The sequence below is a fragment of the Cnephaeus nilssonii genome (genome assembly GCF_951640355.1).
Source record: "Cnephaeus nilssonii genome assembly, chromosome: 7".
Classification (NCBI taxonomy): domain Eukaryota; kingdom Metazoa; phylum Chordata; class Mammalia; order Chiroptera; family Vespertilionidae; genus Cnephaeus; species Cnephaeus nilssonii.
In genome coordinates, this window is record NC_137078.1 from 37,531,327 (window position 1) to 37,551,924 (window position 20,598).

Here is a 20,598-nt window from a genome sequence, read left to right on the forward strand (position 1 = left end):
AGCTTTCAAGGTCAGACAATTAAGTTTATCTTTTCTATTCAAGCAAAAAAACAAAGTTATTTTACAGCCTAAAATAACAGAGCCCAAGGGGTCCCAGATTAGAGAGGGTACAGGCTGGGCTGAGGGGACGTCCCCCCATGCACAAATTTTGTGCACCAGGCCTCTAGTAATGCAATAATATGCTAAACAAATAAAACCCTAAATAGGATTATAAATAAGTAGAGCAATAATCCGTACTCCAAAATTAAAGCAATTAGCTAAAAATGGTATCTACAAATCAGTTTATATTTGCTTGTTATCTATACCAATAAAAGGGTAATATGCTAATTAGACCGGACATCTTTCCAGACAAAGGCAGGGTTGCGGGAGCCAAGACAGAGGAGGTTAGGGGCGACCAGGCCAGCAGGGGATAACATTTAGGGTGACCAAGCCAGCAGGGGAGGGCAGTTAGGGGCAACCAGGCAGGCAGGAGAGAGCAGTTAGGTGAGCGGTTAGGAACCAGTGGTCCCGGATTGTGTGAGGGATGTCAACTGCCAATTTAGGCCTGATCCCACAGGCATATCTATTCTAATAGAAGGGTTATATGATAACTAGACTGGACATGATCCAAACATCCTTCTGGACGTCCTTCCAGACAAAGCCAGGGTGGCAGGCGTCAAGGCAGAGGTGGTTAGGGGTGAATTGGCTGGCAGGTGAGAGAGGTTAGAGGCAACCAGGCTGTCAGGGAAGGGCAGTTAGGGGCGACCAGGCAGGCAAGCAGAGTGGTTAGGACTGATCAGGCAGGCAGGTGAGCAGTTAGGAGTCAGTGGTCCTGGATTACAAAAGGGATGTCTGATTGCCAATTTATGCATTCCCTCAGGGTTCCCAGATGGAGAGGGTACAGGCTGGACTGAGGGGAACGCCCCCCTCCCCCCCCCCCCCCCGCAGTACACCAATTTTGTGCACCGGGTCTCTAGTATCCAATAAAATCCGAATTCTGGAGGAACTTCACGAAGTGTCCTGATTTTTACAGAGAAGAATTGGTTGGTAAGGGGAGCCAAAACAATGCACTGGAAACTAATGGACTCTTTATTACTAAATAAAATATAAATAATAGTCATTTAAAGTGTGGTGCTGAGTTTACTAGGATAAATAGACCACAGAATAGAATAGAAAATCAAGAAATAAATTTAAATATGAATAAGAACAACAGTCACATCATTTTTTAAAAAAACAACTAAATTTCAATCAATTTCCTATGATTGACATCAAAATAAATTTCTCTTGGGTAAAATTTCAAATGTTCCAATTTGAGATCTTGAGACTAGCTACTTCAGTAAGCAGGGCTCCTCCTTCCCTCTCTCGCTCATCCCTTTCCTTTTATTATTTGCATGCAAGTCAGTCTCATGCACCAGATTAAGTAGTTTTTAGGGCAATAGCTAGGCATAATTAATTTTCCTACACCCCTGAACACCTAACACAGTGCTGTGCACACAGCACATACACTCTCTATACACACATGCTGCTGATTATTGGTCCTGCCTCCATTGTATATGAGACTCAGTGACCGCAGTTGAATCAATAAATTCCTGCTGCTGAGTACCCTAGAACCCTGGTCGGCAAACTGCGGCTTGCGAGCCATATGCGGCTCTTTGGCCCTTTGAGTGTGGCTCTTCCACAAAATACCACGGCCTGGGCGAGTTTATTTTGAAGACGTGGTGTTAGAAGAAGTTTAAGTTTAAAAAATTTGGCTCTCAAAAGAAATTTCAATCGTTGTACTGTTGATATTTGGCTCTGTTGACTAATGAGTTTGCCGACCATTGCCCTAGAACATCCTGCATGGAGTTCCTCATGTGAAAAGCAGATTAGTATAAAAACATCCCACAGCTGAAATTCAGAGTCTGTCTGATAGCATTTGAAATCCATAAGCACAGAAACACACATGAATTTTTAATGTAGTAATACTAACATGCAAAATAATTCCATCTGTGGCTATCATTTAGAATAATACTAGAGGCCTGGTGCACGAAATTCGTGCACGGAGGGGGGTTGTCCCTCAGCCCAGCCTGTACCCTCTCAAATCTGGGACCCCTCAAGGGATGTCCGACTGCCCTGGGACCCCTCAAGGGATGTCCGACTGCCCTGGGATCGGGCCTAAACGGGCAGTCGGACATCCCTCTCACAATAAAAGACTGCTGGCTCCCAACTGCTTGCCTGCCTGCCTTCCTGATTGCCCCTAACCACTTCTGCCTGCCAGCCTGATCACCCCCTAACCACTCTGCTGCCAGCCTATTTGCCCCCAACTTCCCTCCTCTGCCGGCCTGGTTACCCCTAACTGCCCTCTCCTGCAGGGTTGATCACCTCCAACTGCCCTCCCTTGCAGGCCTGGTCCTTCTCAACTGCCCTCCCTTGCAGGCCGGGTGCCTCCCAACTGCCCTCTCCTGCTGGCCATCTTGTGGTGGCCATCTTGTGCCACATGGGGGCAGGATCTTTGACCACATGGGGACCGCTATATTGTGTGTTGCAGTGATGATCAATCTGCATATTACTCTTTTATTAGATAGGATAGAGGCCTGGTACAGGGGTGGGGGCCAGCTGGTTTGCCCTGAAGGGTGTCCCGGATCAGGGTGGGGTTCCCTTGGGGCGTGGGGCGGCCTGAGCGAGGGGCCTGTGGTGGTTTGCAGGTGGGCCACGCCTCCTGGCAACGCAAGCGGAGGCCCTGGTATCTGGAATTTATTTTCCTTCTACAATTGAAACTTTGTAGCCTGGAGCAGAGCCAAGCCTGGGAGGACTGCAGCCATTTGTGTTGGGGTTATAATTGAAACTTTGTTGCCTTAAGCGGGTGGGCCCGGCCAGGGTGTGTGGAAAGCTTTGCTTCCCCTGTTGCCGGCGGCAACCCTGGCCTGCTCTCTCAAGCTCCATTCTGCCGCCATTTGTTTGAATTTGTTTACCTTCTATAATTGAAACTTTGTAGCTTGAGTGGAGGCTTAGGCCTGCAACGGCTGGCAGAAAGCTTGGCTTCCTCTGTTACCTAGGAAACCTTGCTCTCTGTGGCTGTAGCCATCTTGGTTTTGGTTAATTTGCATACTCGCTCTGATTGGATGGTGGGTGTAGCTTGTGGGCGTGGCTTGTGGGTGTGCTGGAGGTATGGTCAATTTGCATATTTGTATATTATTAGATAGGACAAGTATTCTAGAGACTGCAACTCCAAAGTACACTGGAAAGAGAGGAAATAAACCTTTCTCTACCCAGCATTTAAAAGAAAAAGTCCCTAGAATGTTTTTCTAACAGCCTCACATGAAAACAAAAGGCACAAAATCTTCACAGACTTCATTGTACTAAACAGGAAAGAGCTGTTGTCTTGACATCTAGTCTATTTCTGAGAAACCAAGAGCTACTTCCTAGTCCCTGCTTCCACTTACAATGAATGTGTGTTCAATACAAATACTTTCCATTTGTCCTTATTGGACATAAGACATTCCTCACTCATGAGAAAAACAAGAGACAGAGACTTTTAATTGATAAAAAGGCTGATCAGACTGTCACAGGCAGTGAAGATAAAGGGAGACTCCCAGCACCAGTATTTCAGTCCACATTTGCAAACACGGAGCCAAGGATAAACCTAATTTGACCTTCCTTTTTTTATCCCAAGAAAAAAAGGATTTTAAGTATAATAATATTATCAAAACTGTACTAACTTAGTATGATATTACAAAAGTTGTAGGCAATATTAAAAATCTGCAAATAACAGGATTGCTTCTATTATATTCAAAATTATTTTTTTTTTTGCTCTGGCTCTATTTTTGTTCATTAGTTTAATTTGTTCATTATTTTCCACAAATGAGTGAGATCATGTGATATTTATCTTTCTCCAACTGGCTTATTGTGCTTAGCATGATTCTCTCCAGGTCATCCATGCTGTTGCAAATGGTAAGAGTTCCTTATTTTTTACAGCAGCGTAGTATTCCATTGTGTAGCTGTACCACTGTTTTTTAATCCACTCATCTGCTGATAGGCACTTAGGCTGTTTCCAAATCTTAGCTATTGTAAATTATGCTGCTATGAACATAGGAGCCAATATATCCTTTCTGACCAGTGTTTCTGATTTTTTTGGGATATATTCCTAGAAGTGGAATTACTGGGTCAAATGGGAGTTCCATTTTTAATATTTTGAGGAAATTCCATACTCTTTCCCACTGTGGCTATACCAGTCTGCATTCCCACCAGCAGTGCACAAGGGTTTCTTTTTCTCTGAATCCTCACACTTGTCATTTGTTGATGACAGCCATTCTGACAGGTGTCAGATGGTATCTCATTGTTGTTTTCATTTGCATCTCTCTGATGATTAGTGACTTTGAGCATGTTTTCATATATCTCTTGGCTTTCTGTATGTCCTCTGACCTTCCTTTTAACACACTGACTCATTATTTAATCAATCACCAGGGCCTTGTGACTCAATGAACTGCTATCTGTGAAGTCTGATAAAATAATTGAATCAATACCCCCTCCCCTGGGAACTGACCTTCAGGCCACTTCACAATTTGACATTCCACTTGCTAAGACCATTATCTCTCCCCTCTGTGCTTTCCCAGAATCTGGACCTGCACAGAGAATTCTCCATGCAGAAAAAGCCTGCCTAGAGTCCTTTAAAAACCTCTGACTCTCGTCTTTCAGTGCTGGAGCCATTTTGGGGCTCAGCCCATCTGGTATCCAGATGACCTAATCATATAAAATAAAAGCATAATATGCAAATCAACTGAATAGCAGAACGACCAGTCGGCGGGGGGCTGGTCCAGCGAGCAGGCTGCACCAGGCCAGCCAAGGCACTTGCCAGCAGGTAGACAGAGGGAAGGGTGATGGGGGTGGGGTGGAGGTGGCAGTGACCAGCCATGGCGGAGTGGCGATTGGGGGGCCCACCCGATCGCCTCCCACAGAAGGAGGCTACCAGCATGTGTGGGATCCCTTGTCACGTCCTGCGGGTTTCAGGGTTCCCGTTCAGGTCCGGTTTCTGGAGAAGGCCGCAATCAAAATGAAAAGAAGCTAGATAAGAATCAATTTGGGTAAATGGGGGGCCAGGCGGGAGCCCACCTCTAGTGGGAGGACTACTCCCTGCTCTGGCCTTTGCCATCTCTTTTATTGGGGTTCTGAGATACACCCATTGCCCTTAGGCAGGTAATTCCAGTAACAGACAGATTATCTTATCAATAAGGATTTACATGATTATTTGGTGGGAAAGTTGCCTCAGTTACCATTGTCTCAATTAGATAGGGAGTGGTTTGCTCTGACCTTTAGCTTCAAGGTTGACCAGCCTTCCCAGGTTCCCTCTTCACATAACTACCAAGTGACAATGTTCAGTTTCCGGAAAGCATGGCCACGGTGGGGTGAAGGGGGCGGTATTAGGCCAATCCTGCAGAAAAAGACTGGAGGTGGCAGGGTGATGGGGGCGGTGCCGGGCCAAACCCGCAGAGAAAGGCTGGACTAAGTCCACAGTGGGGTGATGATTGCAGGGCTGGGCTGATCCTGCAGAAAAATTCAGAGGCAGCAGGGTGATAGGGATGGCACCAGGCTGATCCACGGAGAAAGGCTGGCAGCAGCAGGGTGATGGGGCAGCGCCTGGCTGATCCCACAGAGAAAGGCAGGGTGGCAGCCACAGCGGGTAGATGGGGATGCCACCATCCCCTGATCCTGACCGGCCAGCCAGATCACCTCCCACAAAGGGAGGCCAGACTGTGGTCCATCAGTAGGACATCCCCTAAGGACTCCCAGACTGTGAGAGGGTGCAGGCTGGTCTGAGGGACCCCCCAAGTACACGAATTTTCGTGCACCAGGCCTCTAGTCTGTATATATAAAAGCCTAAGCAACTGTTACAACCAGTTGACCAAACAACTGGTTGACCAGTCACTATGACGTGCACTGACCACCAGGGGGCAGATGCTTAATGCAGGAGTAGCCTCCTGGTGATCAATGTGCTCCCACAGCCAACCTCCCCCATCCGGCCAACCTCCTGCGGTTCCTTCCTCCCCCTCCATCCCCCCCCCCCCCCCCCCCCGTCAGCCGGCCCTGACTGGGCCCAAATGGGACTGAGCAAGATGGCCCCGATTGACCCCGATCACCGGCCAGGCCAAGGGACCCCATTCGTGCATGAATTTGTGCATCAAGCCTCTAGTAAATTCATAATTCTTTACCCCTTTTGGCCGGGTGTTTTCCTCCTTCAGTTACCCGAACACAATCAACAAACTATTAGCCCTGGCCACTGTGGCTCAGTTGGCATGTGTTGTCCTGTGCAGCAAAAGGTTGTAGGTTCAATTCCAGGTCAGGACATTTTCCCAGGATGTGCGCTTGATCCCTGGTCTGGGGCATGTGGAAGGTTGTCTTGCTTTACATCGTTGTTTCTTTCTCTCTCCCTCTCCCTTCCTCTCTCTCTAAAAATCAAAAACAAACAAACAAAAACATTAAATATCTTTAAACTGTATTTATGGGTGTGTAAAATCAAATAATATCTACATTATATGCAGGTGCTAAAGAATAAATTGAATTTAGTTAATAACACCTGTAAAGAGTTTAGAACCACAGCAGTGTTTAGTGATTGTGACAACAGGGACCCAGCACACGTGGGGTTTGGACCCACACACTGCACAGCAGAAGGAAGTGGCAAACCATTGCTGTGTTTTTCTATTCTTCCCCCCCCCCCCCCCGCTCCTCCTTTTTCATTTTACTGAGCTGAATAAAATGAAATTGAATGCTTTTATGCAAATATTCAAGAAGAAACTGACCACACATCAAAACAAGACATGCTGTAACCATCGGTGACTAGAATGCACAAGTAGGAAATCAAATGTCAGAATCAAACGTCATTGATAAATTTGGACTGGGGGTCAGAAACAAAGTAGGAAAATAGCTCATGAAGTTCTGTGAGACAAACAATTTGTCCATCACAAACATGTGCTTCACACAACCAAAAAGACAAGCGTCTATAAGGACATCAGCAGATGGCTAATATAGAAGGAAATGGACTTTGTAATTTAAAGCAGAAGATGTATTTCCTCTAAAAAATTACTCTTCCAGGTAATTTTTTAAAGAAATATACAGTGGATTATTGGGGTATTCTGTCTCTAACTAACTCTTAAGTAGTTCAGATAGAGAAAAAAAGTTTGTGGTAAAATAACATTAAGGGAATTTTGTATTTTTGGCCAACATTGTGAAGAAAGGGTATTCATTCTTCTCTGACAGTTTGGTAGAAATCACCAGTGAAGCCATTTGGGCCTGAGCTTTTTTTGGGGGTAGTTTTCAACCTCTTTACTTGTTACAGGTCTATTCAGATGAGCTATTTTTTCTTTAGAAAGTTTCAGTAGTTTGTGTCTTTCTAGGACTTTGTCCATTTTTTAATCTAATTTGTTGGCATACAGTTATTCATAGAGTTAATGTAAAAAACATTGAAACCTGTAAATAATTTTTGTGAGTTTATTTGAGCCAAACTGTTGACATATGCCAGGAAGCAGAACTTCTGTGAGTTGAGATAATGCTCCGGAGAATAGTGGGTTACGTCTGTATTTAAACATTGCAATCAAAGGAAAGTGATGTAGGTGAGTTACATGAAATTCATTGGTGATAGACTAAGAAGGTGGGATAAAGCAAAGCAGGGAAACCTCTGGGATAAGGTAAAAAGTGAAATGATGGACATGTGCTTCTTTTACATAGATGGATACAGGATAGTTTTATATAATTAACAGTTGACAATTAAGTTGATAACAATAACAATGAGGGAATGTCCTGGTGCCATTTGTTGTGCCCTGAGGGGTCTGGTAAAAAGGGAAGTTACAAGGTACCCAGACATTTCACAGATATGTTATCTTAGAAGCAAAAAGACAAATGGGCTCAGTAAAGATCTAAGTTGATCTTTGTCAGGAAAAATACTGGCCTAGGACATGATTACCCACCATAACCTGTTTGTAGTTAAATATTTAATTTTCAGACCATCTTTTGTGGTTATTTTAGGTCTTTGAGTTTGTACAACCACCATGCAGGCCTTCCCTGAACTAGTCAGGTTAGCATATGGCCCCTTTCCTCCACAATAATATTGCCTTAAAATATTTTTTATTTCTGTAATGTCAATAGTACTGTCCTCTTTTTCATTCCTGATTTTCGTAATTTGAGTCTCCTGTCTTCTCTTCATGGCCAGTTTAGCTAAAAGTTTGTCAAAATTGCTGGTGTTTTCAAAGAACCAGCTTTTGCTTTCACTGATTTTTTTCTATATTTTCCAATTATCTATTTCATTACTGTCATTTACATAAATCTCTATTTTTTTCCATTTCTTGTTTTGGATTTAGTTTGCCCTTATTTTACAGTGTCCTAAGGTGAAAGGATATTAATTGAGATCTGTTGATTTCTTAGTGGTGCTCCAGGGCATGCATATATGACCTCTGAATGAATAATAATCTGGCCACTCTGTGTATATCCTATATAATAAAAGGCTAATATGCAAATTGTCCCTTTGACCAGGAGTTCGACCAGCAGGCAAGCCAGCAACTGCCCATGTCCCCACCCATGCACAAACACACACACACACACACACACACACACACACACACACACACACTGAGTGGCCAGATTATTATGTGTTCAGAGATCATAATAATCTGGCCACTCAGTGTATATATATTATACTTCAGTCTGTTCTCTGTATCTATGACTCTGTTTCTATTTTGTTAGTTTATTTTGATCATTAGACTCCACATATAAGTAAAATCATATTGAAACAGTAATTTCAGAGGTAAAATAGGACAATTTTAGGAAATTTTAGAAATTTTAAAAATTAAGAGGACCATGGAGTAACACAGGCTGCAGAGCAGCAGAAGGTATATTTCCATAGAACAGAGGAGCTGGAAAGCTGCAACAGGTACATTTCCATAGAATGAGGGAGCTGGGAACAGCAGAAGGTCTATAATCCTATCTAATAAAGAGGAAATATGCTAATTGACCATCACTCCATCACAAAGATGTCTGCACCCACAGCTGAGGCCAAATTTCCATAAGGAGCCTTAATGAGCAATCAGCAGGGACCTGAGACTACGCCCTCCCCTGTCCCTGTGGGGCTTGACAGAAGACCTGAGGCCGTGTCCCCCACCTGGCAGGGCTTGACAGGGGATCTCAGGGCCCACCCCCAACCTGGTAGGGCTTGACAGGGGACCTCAAGGTGTGCTTCCCATCCTAGTGCTGGGCTAGGGGACCTCAGGCTGCTCCCCCCTCCCCAGCACCAGGCCGGGGGACTTCAGGCCACTCCCTCCACCTGGTGGGGCTTGACAGGGGACTTCAGGCCTCACGTCCCACCCATCAGGGCTTGATGGGGGACCTCAAGGTACACTTCCTGTTGTGGTACTGGGATAGGGGACCTCAGGCTGCTCCCCCTGCCCCAGCGCCAGGCCAGCAGACCTCAGGCCATGCCCCCCACCCGGCAGGGCTTGACGGGGACCTCAGGCCTCCCCCAATGCCCTCGTGCCAGGCCAGGGGACCTCAGGTTGCGACCCGCCCCCCAGCGGGGCTTGACAGGGGACCTCAGGCCGTGCTCCCCACCCAGTGGGACTTAATGGGGGACTTCAAGGTGCACCCCCAGTGCTGGGTCAGAGTAACTCAGGCTGTGCCCCCCACGCAGTGGGGCTTGATGGGGGACCTGAGGCTGTGCCCCCCTCTGGTGCCGGGCCAGGGGACCTGATGCTGTGCCCCCTCTACCTGGCGAGGCTTGATGAGGGACCTCAGGCCATGCCCCCCACCCAGTGGGGCTTGACAGGGGATCTCAGGCCGTGCCCCCCACCTGGCGGGGCTTGATGTGGGACCTCAAGGCATGCCCCTGCCCTGGTCTGGGCTGGGGGACCTCAGGCCATGCCCCCCAATCCTGGTGCCGGGCCAGGTGACCTGAGGCTACGTCCCCTGCCTGAGGGGCTTGACAAGGGTGGGACTGGCTGGGTCTAGATCTAGCCCAATGGGCGGGGAGGGCAGCCGGGTCTGGGTCTCACACGATTTTGAGGCACATGTCGGTGGGTGGGGACTTGACTCTGAGTTCCGCGGTGTGCCCCAGACTCTGAGAGGAGGCAGGTTTTCATATAGATTTTACTAATTTTCTTTCATTTCTGACACTTTTATTATAGAGAAAGGGCAAAAAGCAATATTAAATTATTTCCTCTAATTAATCCCCTTTTAATGTGCACAAATTTCGTGCACCGGGCCACTAGTTACAAAATAAAAGGAAGGAAGCCCTTCATCCAGAAGAAGAAGAAGAAGAAGAAGAAGAAGAAGAAGAAGAAGAAGAAGAAGAAGAAGAAGAAGAAAGCCCAGGGGCGATAGGAAAACAATAAGGAAGGAGTAAGGGAGAACCTCACATGTCCCATGTCAGGTGGTCCTTTGAGCCCAGGAGTTCCTATAGTAACCAGTCTAAAGAAATAGTGACCAATCAAAGGGAATATCAAGGCACCAGGATCTGCAGCCTTAATAAGCCATAGAGAAAAGGAACTCAGTGGGACCCTTTCCTGTCAGGAGCCAAGAGTCAATGACAAATTAATTCTAACATTATTTTAGTAAGCTAATGAAACAGAACCTCATGGAAACTTGGTCCTCACCATTGGCTTACTTCCTCATGCCTGAGGACAAAGCATTCTTCGCATAGCTGCCCTTCAACCGCCCCATCCTTTATCTTTAGTCAACACCCTTTACGACCTTAGCCAAATTATCTAAGTCCACATGATCCGCTCAGCCCCTATCCCTCCTAGACATCTCCCCTTCTAGAACTTCCTCATACCCCCTCCCCTGCCTGCAGCCCCTGCTGGCAAGCACTGATAGGTCCACAGTTCACTCCCCGCGCCCCACCTCCCACTCCCTGACTTGGATATAAGGCACCGCTGTAAGAATAAAAATTTGAGGCTTGATCAGAAACCCATTTGTCTTGCCTCCATTCTCCGCGTCCCTTGTTTGTTTCTCTCTCTTAGGTTCGTCTCTGGTGTCCGTGTTGTTGCCCCGCAGGTCGGGGCAAAATGGCGCCCAACGTGGTCTAGAGACCCTCCGACGAGAACATCCACTGGAAAGGCCTGGCCAGGCGACCCTCGGATTGAATTCCGCGACCCTCGGATTAAATTCCGCGACCTTCGGATTAAATTCCGCGACCTTCGGATTAAATTCCGCGACCTTCGGATTAAATTCCGCGACCTTCGGATTAAATTCCGCGACCTTCGGATTAAATTCCGCGACCCTCGGATTAAATTCCGCCCTAGATCGCCGCGCACCCGCCGCGAGTCAGATCGGAGTAAGGTAAGTAGATGATTTTACAAACAAGAATTTCAGAGCATTTTCACCCCTCTCTGCTCGGCTGTTATTATTGGCTTTTCGGGTCAATTCCTCTAGCCCACTAATAAGCAGTCACCTCACCGTATTGGGGAAGAGTTAAGGGTACCCAGTCTCGGTAGTGACAACTCTGAATCACCTGACCTAGTATCCCTGCTTGATTTCTCTGTCGTGAATTTCTCACTGAGTAAATTTGCTCTCCAAACCTTGAGCTTGCTACGAACAAAAGGTCGTTCACCTCATAGACTCAACCACGAGGAGTTCACCTCCCTCGTCCCTAAGGGACGGGGGCATCAGGGATCTTCCTCGTCTATGAGGGTCCGAGTAGGCGGGTTATACCTACCGACTGTTTCACGCAAGCAAGGGAGTAAAGAGCAATATTGAAAGGTGAAAGTTCCGCTTTGATTTCACAGTTGGCGAGAAAAGTCAGGCTGACCTGGCGTGGGGTTTATACAGCCCGGAGGCTTACGTGGGAGAGGATAATTACCTAAAAAGCCATCCAGCCGACCAGATATGGGGCATTCCCTGGTTCCCCCTAGGAGGAACCATCAATCATAGACGATGGGTTAGAGTAGGAGATGCTTTACAAGATTTTTATCAAGCCTTTGGCCCTGAAAAAATTCCTGTAACGTACATGCTAAAAATCCACTCACATGACCCTGACGTTCAAGAAGTTATTAAAACGGGGGAGGAAATTCTTAAAGAAAACTCCCATCCCCCTTCCACACGCCCTTCAGGATTATTATGAGACTTTTGGTCCAGAGAAAATTCCTATTTTAATTGGTGATGGCCTTGATTCAGCACAGGAGAGTTTAAGAATGTCTAAGTGGGGTGCAGCCACGGCCTTACAGCCTGCAATGGAAGGGTGCAAGTCTCTAATAATACCATCTGCACCTCTTCTGCCTCCACGTGTAAACTACTTGTAACCAAGTAAAAAAGAATAAAAGGAACTTCTCAGCAACGGCCAATAATTCTTTATCTTAAAAATCTTTTCTTTCCTTAAAAATAAAAATAAATAAAAATTGAAAAAAGTAAATAAAATAAAAACAGTAGATGCCAGACCAGTACTGAATCTTCCCCCTAAGAAAGAAGGAGGTGGGGGAAGGGAGACACGTGGTGATCCAATATGGACGCCACTCCCCAAGACAGCCAATTTGAAAGGCCTCATCTTTGTCATCTTTATTTATTTTCCAGCTAATGACTTAAAGCTTTTTACAGATTCATGGATGCATCCGGGATTTCTGTGCACATGCAAAGGGAGAAGGCCAGTTTAAAAACGAGTGCGCATAGTTTTGAGCTGAACTTGACCTTTTGCTGTGTACAGAATAAAAACCCGAGACTGTTTTGACCTTAAAAATGGCGGAGATGAACCGGGGAAAGAAATACAGGCTAGTTTCCCAAGGAAATGTATTGAAATTTACATGTAAATAGCTATGGGTTTGCTTCTTGACTTCCCTAGCAGGAAAATTCTTCTAAAAAAATTTAGCAGCTGTGCCAGGCCTATTGGCTGGAAATTTACAACTTTTAAGTTCAAATGATCTAAATGTATTGAAATTTATAATACTGAAATGTTGATCTGAGTATGCCTAGTATGAAGTCTAGATGATAGAAGTTAATCTATTAATTGACTATGCCTTATATTTTATTTGAAATGTATCCTTAAAAAAGTAAAAGTATTATTGATTTGAGAAATGCTAAGTATTTAATTTTGCTACCTAGGATTTAAAGCTCTGAAAGTTTAAGGTCTCTTTACTCTCCATTAAAAGGTTTTAAAGCTACACCCTTTTTTATGGAGGGAGGGGTGGACACGCCCTTCCCCTAGCGTGTAGGTAGGCTGGTTCCCACCAGCGGCCATTTTTAAAGAATGTTAATTTGCATTTCAATGGCTACACCTTTAGCTAGCCGACCTTCCCAGAAAAGGTCAAGTGGCTAGGCCAACCCCAGCCAGAAAAAGAAAACATGATTTAAAGTTAACTATTAGATTTTAAAATTTATTCTTAAAAAAATAAAGGGGTATTAATAAAGAACTGCTAAATATTTGACTTACAAACTCTGGAAGTTTAAGGTTCAGATTGAATTGGGAGAACTTACATAATTGTGGTAACTAAATGCCTAGAGTATAGCAACTTAATTTTTGAGAAAATAAAATGTTTTCTCTTAAATAATTAGGAATTCAAAACATGTTACTTCTTGGTCTGATTTAAAAAAGAGAATTAATTCTGCGATACAGTTTAAATTTAATTGATATTCTTTAAGATAATTTAAGTATATAATCTTTAAATCATATATACATATATATATATATATATTATATGTTTGACCTTTCCAAGGTATTTCAAGGTTTTGAGAATAGCTTTTAAGACATTTCACAGGCCCTTAAATGTATTTCAAAAGTCTATTCTCTCTTCATGGAAAGCTTTATAAAATAAACAAAGTTTTTGCCTGTTAGAAGGGCAAAAACAATATATTTAAATATAGCCAACATTTTCAACAGCAGTAGAATTTCTAAAAAGACAAAAGCCTCAAGCAACCTGCATTTTTGGATCGGCTGGAGGTGGGACACTGTTTATACTTTTGGATCAGAACAATAAAGTATCAAATAAGTTTTACTGAATAGGTTTCTTTGCTTTTTAAATTAAAGATACCTACTTAAGTTACCTTATAAATTGGATTTTTAAAATATAATCAATGTCTCATATAAATTAAGTTACATGAGAAGCCAATGTTTTTATAAGTAATTGAATCCTGACTCTTAGCCGCCAGCATTCTTAATTAAGCTAGAGGCGGGGCAACATTTGCCGCTTGTGAGGCAGCCGCCATCTTGCCTGCCTCTCTGGCCACGTGGTTACTGCCCACCATCTTGTAATAACAAAGGCCAGTCCCCTTCCTTTAAATAAGCCAATGTCTTTGTAAGCAATTTAAATAAGTTTTCTAAAAGGGTTACTGAAGGCTTCCCATGATCCCTCTGTATATTCAAATAAGCCTAAGAGGATACTTTAAAAATATAATTATAAATTTATAAAAAAGAAATTTTAAGATTTTAAATTCTATTTCACTAACATTTACAGTATAAACTGAAAATTGTTATTAAAATGTTAAATCTGAAAGTAAATTAGTAGTCAGCCTTACTGTAAGAATACTTGTAATATAGCTAGCTAGTTGCCTGAGGCTTGCCTTTCAAGCTGTAACCATCCAAATTGCTTATTATAAAAAGAGAGACAAAGATTCTTAAATGAAGCTCTCTGTAGCCTGAAAATTATTTTGGAAGAAAATAAAGAGAGGTTTCTTTCAAATATCATAGAGATTGTTATTGATAACCAATACATTAGGCCTCAGAAGGTGTAGATAAAAAAAAGATTAAATGACTTTTAGAAATTATTAGGAGACTTTAACTGGTTAAGACCTTTTCTATATAAAAGGAAATTGATAGCCAGTTTGAGATTGAATTGCCATGGCCTAGAACAAAAAATATTCTTACATGATATTTTACAATTTCATTATAATTTTTGATATTTTACAACAGCACATTGTACAATTATCCCAAACTTACAAATTAATTCTTTGAATGTTTGGCAGCAATTTAAAAAGGACATGAAAGAATTTAATCCCTTCCACTGTGTGGAAGGCCCCTTGGGAAAGCATTTGAGCATTCTATATTGACCCTTCTTGCTCTTTTTGCCAAGAGGGACCCTCTTCTCACAATCCAATTGCCCATAGCTGTTTCCTGAGTTTTCTGTTCATGCTGAGGTTAAAGCCTCATAATGACTGGTACCATGGATCTGTCTCTCGCCCAATGGCGTGAGATGGGCCCTCCCTGGAGAAGAAACCTGGGTACCCCAAGATCTGTGATCAATGCCAGGGCCCCACCAGCAGGCGAGGGGATCCCAAGGCAGGTGCTGGGCATGGAGGCCATAGGGGCGTAGGCTACCAAGGAGACAGAACTGAACCTCACATCACCCTGCTTGGCCCCGGAGGATGGCTGGTTAGCCAGAGACGGGTAAGATTCCTCAAGGGAGGAACAACCTAAGACAGGCACAGTCGCAGAGGGGCCATCAGGAGAGAACTTGGGGGTCAACAGAGGTGGGGCACAGAACCTCACCCCCCCAACATTGCAGGGGCTTGAACACTCGCCCCTTCTGAGGGAGTTCTCCTGCCCCATGGCTGCTTCGCGCTTCCCATGCCAGCTTAAATCGGGACCCAGGCAACATACAGAGACTTGGCCCAGATCAGATCTGGACCCAGATAACAGAAAGAGACTTGGCCCAGTTTGGATTGGGATCCAGGCAACACAGAGTTGGCTGATGGCAGCTGCCCTATACCTAAATCCAGAAATGCTCAGGGCTTTCTCAAGGATGCAAAATAATCCTTTCCATTAATATTTACTGAGTAAACTAAGATTGTTGTTATTTAATGAGTATTAAATTTAACAGTAAAATAGTCAAGTTTTCAGATTAATTTAAATTGGCTAATTGAAAATAAGTAAATATTCAAGAAAATGTAATTGTACAAAAGCTGTTCCTAAAGTATTAACCAAAATTTCTATTGATAGTTCATTTCATGGTAAAATTACTTAACATGAAATGAACCTAACGCAGTCATATTTTTGTGCAAAAAAAATAAAAATTAAAGTCATCAAGACTGCATTATAAAAATTTTCCAAAAGCCTCCTAATAAATAAATAAATAAGGGGGATAGTGGAAAAATACCATGTAAGAAAAAATATCCTGTAAGTAAATTACATCTAGAAAAAATTTTTTACTTTGAAAATTAATTTTCATACAGCAGGACACCCATGAAAAACATATATGGTGTCAAAATAAGCCAAAGGAAAATTGTTTGGGCAAAAAATAAAGGATCCCAAGTAAAATTTATAGAAAATACTCCTTTATTAACTTTTGGTCGAGAATGTGTTTGTATATTTTCAGAAAACAACTCCTAGACCATGTGGACTCCTGCAACAGAGAGGAATTAACAGGAATGCTCCAGCCATGAAGACATTTGGCCCTTGGGCATTTAGAAAAATTACCGACCTTGTAAAACAGCAAATAGATTCAGCTTTAGCAAAACCCATCCAGGTTCACTATCAACGCCTAGAAATGGCCGAAAAACCTCCAGACCCAGACTCGCTCCTTCCCTACGGGGACAGCATCCTAACCAGAGGGATGCTTACCTACGCTCTAGCCAGAGCCAGAGGTATGGGTATCAAACCGGGTGCAGAGCAAAGCATTGCAAGGGAAGGTTCAAACATTTTCAACCTCCTCTGGATTTCCCTGAGAGTACACCTGGTTTGCATAGAGGTTGACATCGATAAAAATAATGGCTCTGCCTCTCCTCCCCAAAAGATGTCAAGAACCACACACGGTGGGTGTGCAAAGCCCACGGGAGGAACCAGGTCAATGTCTCCCCGGTTGGTTAAGGCCCACTCCCTTCTCTTAAACAGAGAGGGAGGAGATGTCAGGAGCCAAGAGTCAATGACAAATTAATTCTAACATTATTTTAGTAAGCTAATGAAACAGAACCTCATGGAAACTTGGTCCTCACCATTGGCTTACTTCCTCATGCCTGAGGACAAAGCATTCTTCGCATAGCTGCCCTTCAACCGCCCCATCCTTTATCTTTAGTCAACACCCTTTACGACCTTAGCCAAATTATCTAAGTCCACATGATCCGCTCAGCCCCTATCCCTCCTAGACATCTCCCCTTCTAGAACTTCCTCATACCCCCTCCCCTGCCTGCAGCCCCTGCTGGCAAGCACTGATAGGTCCACAGTTCACTCCCCGCGCCCCACCTCCCACTCCCTGACTTGGATATAAGGCACCGCTGTAAGAATAAAAATTTGAGGCTTGATCAGAAACCCATTTGTCTTGCCTCCATTCTCCGCGTCCCTTGTTTGTTTCTCTCTCTTAGGTTCGTCTCTGGTGTCCGTGTTGTTGCCCCGCAGGTCGGGGCACTTTCCCTCTCCCTATGTGGGAGTCTGTTCTTTCCCTCTCCCCATGTGGGATTCTGTACTTGTTCTTCAATAAATCTCCACCTTTGCTATACCACTTTCTGTCTGTGGATTCATTCCTCAATTCCAGCGGTCAAAGAATCCAGGTTACAGTCCAAAATTTCCTTCTCAGTATGGTACTTGTCTTCCTCTGAGTGGCTTATTTCACTTAGCATAACACTCTCAGGTCCTCAGAGGTGTGGATGAAAGGAGCCACATGCTAACCTGACAAGCTCAGGGGAGGCCTGCGTGGCAGTCTTGCAAACTCAGAGACCTAAAATAACCACAAAAGATGGTCCGAAAATTAAATATTTAACTACAAACAGGTTATAGAGGGTAGTCATGTCCTAAGCCAGTATTTTCCCTGACAAAGATCAACTTAGATCTTTACTGAGCCCATTTGCCTTTTTGCCTCTAAGATAACATATCTGTGAGATGTCTGGGTAACTTGTAACTTCCTTTTTATCCCGGACCCTACAGGGCACAACAAATAGCACCAGGACATTCCCTCATTGTTATTGTTATCAAATTAATTGTCAACTGTTAATTATTTTAAAGTATCCATCTATTCCAAATAAGGGCATGTCCATCATTTCACTTTTTACCCTATCCCAGAGGTTTCCCACTTTGCTTTATCCCACCTTCTTAATCTATCACCAATGAATTTCATATAACTCACCCACATCCCTTTCCTTGATTTCAATGTATAAATACAGATGTAACCCTTCATTCTCCGGACCATTATCTCAATTCCTTGAGGTTCTGCTTCCTGGCATATGTCGACAGTTTGGCTCAAATAAATTCACAAAAATTATTTATACGTCTGAATTATTTTTTCATTAACATTATGGAGAAGGATTGTGAGATTGGGTGAAAAAAGTGAAGAAATTAAGAAAAGAATCAACTCATATATACAAACAAGGTATTATGATAACTAGAGGCAAAGGGGGGTGGAAAGGTAGAAGAGGATAAAGGGGGCTAAATGGTGATGGCAGGAGACTTGGCTGTGGGTGGTAAACATACAATATACAGATGATGTATTACAGAATTGTACACTTGGAACGTACATAATATTATTTTCTAGTGTCACCCCAATAAATTAAATTAAATTAAATTAAAAGGAAAAAGAATATACCTCAAATTTTTGCCAAATTAATTCCAGTGAGATACAGAACTTTCATTCCTGCAATTCTATTCCATCTTACCCCCTTTTGGTGCTATTTTTTACATATATAACAAATTACATCTGTATATGAAACAACCTCAAAAATACATTTTGAAAAGTATTAACATATAATTTTATGTCTTGAAAAAAGCTGAAGGAGGAAGAATAAATGTATAGGGCTTGTTATATTAACTTTCTGACTTACAATTTCTGGTTCTCATTGTTCCTATGAGTTTACCTTAATATCAGATGTCATATTGCTAAATAAATTTCATTTAAGTATGTCATGGGCCCGGCAATACAATTGTTGTATAAAATTGCTTTTTAAACCAGTTAAGAGAAGAAAAAAATAATAAAACTGCATTTATACTGTCTTTTATAATTACACAATTCCCTTAGTGCTGCTCTTTGTTTTTCTACATGGATTTGTGTTACTATCTGAAGTCACTTGCTTCCGCCCTGAAAATCTACTTTTATGCTTTTTGTAAAGTCAATGTGCTAGCAATAAAGTTTCTTCAAGTCCCCACACTGTTTCAAATAAAATCAGTTATTTGGGGGGAGAACTTCAGAGATCTCTGTGATTATGCACTTGCCTCTCTACCTGGACAAATATCTCTGAGCCACTGCTCCTCCCTGGGCAACTCCTTCCTACAAGTGAGCCAGAGGGAGGGTGATAAGCCCAGGCAATCTCAGCCTGCTATGCATCAGCTAGAGCCTTCACTCTGTGAGTGGGGCTGGGTGCAGGTTGGGAGCCCCAACCTCCAGAAATTTAGTCTCTGCAACTCAGTGTTGGAGGGGATGAGAAATACTGGTGGCCTGCCTCTCCCAGGGACATACCTTACCCTGCTTGAAAGAGGGAAGAGGGAACTACATCTTGTTGACCACACCCACCAGGAACCAGTATTGGAGCTTTGGTCAAACTGAACTGTAAGATTAAAGTCACTCAAGGAATTAAGCTGACACAGCGGGCAAGCAGGAGGGAAGTTTATTAGAGGGAATGGGGGGATGGAGCCACAACAGGGGAAGGTTAGCACTCAGTCTCCACTGTGCTTGGGGTTGAATTTTATGTGCAAAACCTCAAGGGGCAGAGGCTGGGGGATATAAGTGTTCTAGTGTGATTAGATGGAGTCCATTGTCCAGCAACACGATTAGTGCTGGCCCTTGAGGCTGTGGGCTGTAAGCTGCTGTTGTTATCCTTGGCCTGCTGTCTCTCCCTTGGTGTGACTGCCTCCTGTTGAGAGGGATAGGGTGACCGCAGGTTGTTCCATGAAATGAGGCTGGGGCCACTTTCTCCTTCGGGACTTTCTAGTCTGCCTGAGCCAAATGTCCTCTGCTGAGCTGTCATGAACTAGATAAGAAATCCTGTAAAGTCCATGTACCCTCCTGTTTGCATAGCTTGCAGAGATTGCTTTTATGGTTGTTGAGTCACTGCTTTTTACTAGGTGCTTTGAGGTTCACATTACTCTGAATCTTTCCTTTCTAATTAAGTACTTTAGGACATCAGGACAGCCACATCACATCGGAGTTTAAATAAAAGTCCAATCATCCAGTGAAAGTCAGAGAAATAACAAACCACTCCAACCAACACAGGTAAGAACTTTATTTTCTCATCAAAGCAGCTTTCTCTCCACCTCTAAAGGACCTGTACTCTGAGAAATGGAGTCCAGGATAAGGTTGGGGCACGGTTGGAAGGGCTGTATAAGGGTCAGTTCATTTTGCAGAGAATGTGAGCATGAAGATAGGTTGCAGTGGAGACCATGTGGGACAGGCGGTGAGGTGCAATCCCCGGGATATCAGGTGGCAGCAATCCCTAAGAGTCACTACTGTGCCTGGAGGAATTAGGCAGCAGCAGACATGGGGCTAAGCTCAGAGTTTGAAATGCATTAGGCTTGTCTTTCTTTTTGCCAACATTGTGTTGGCTGCAGACACAGTTAAATTACCATTGTCTTTGATGGAACTTGCTCAATTCTGATCTGACTGCAGCTGACACACTGAAAGGGCTACAGATATGTTATTTTCATGAGAAAGAAGCATAGAAAATGAGATGCAGCATAAACAGCCACCTGACACTGTTAAAAAAGAAGAAAAACCTGAAACTCAGAGTGAAAGATGAAGATTCACAAAAACACCAGACATTTCA

At 43.6% G+C, this 20,598-nt stretch overlaps 1 protein-coding gene across 1 annotated transcript; it reads left to right on the forward strand.

Annotated features, from left to right (window-relative positions):
* Window positions 1-9,319: 9,319 nt before the first annotated feature.
* On the forward strand, window positions 9,320-18,627 carry LOC307102859 (uncharacterized protein; the record flags this gene model as incomplete). The annotated part of the gene is made up of 4 exons (XM_079776553.1): window positions 9,320-9,334; window positions 10,990-11,274; window positions 16,233-16,382; window positions 18,610-18,627. The coding sequence occupies 4 exons, from the start codon at window positions 9,320-9,322 to the stop codon at window positions 18,625-18,627; spliced, it is 468 nt and encodes a 155-aa protein (XP_079632679.1).
* Window positions 18,628-20,598: the final 1,971 nt, after the last annotated feature.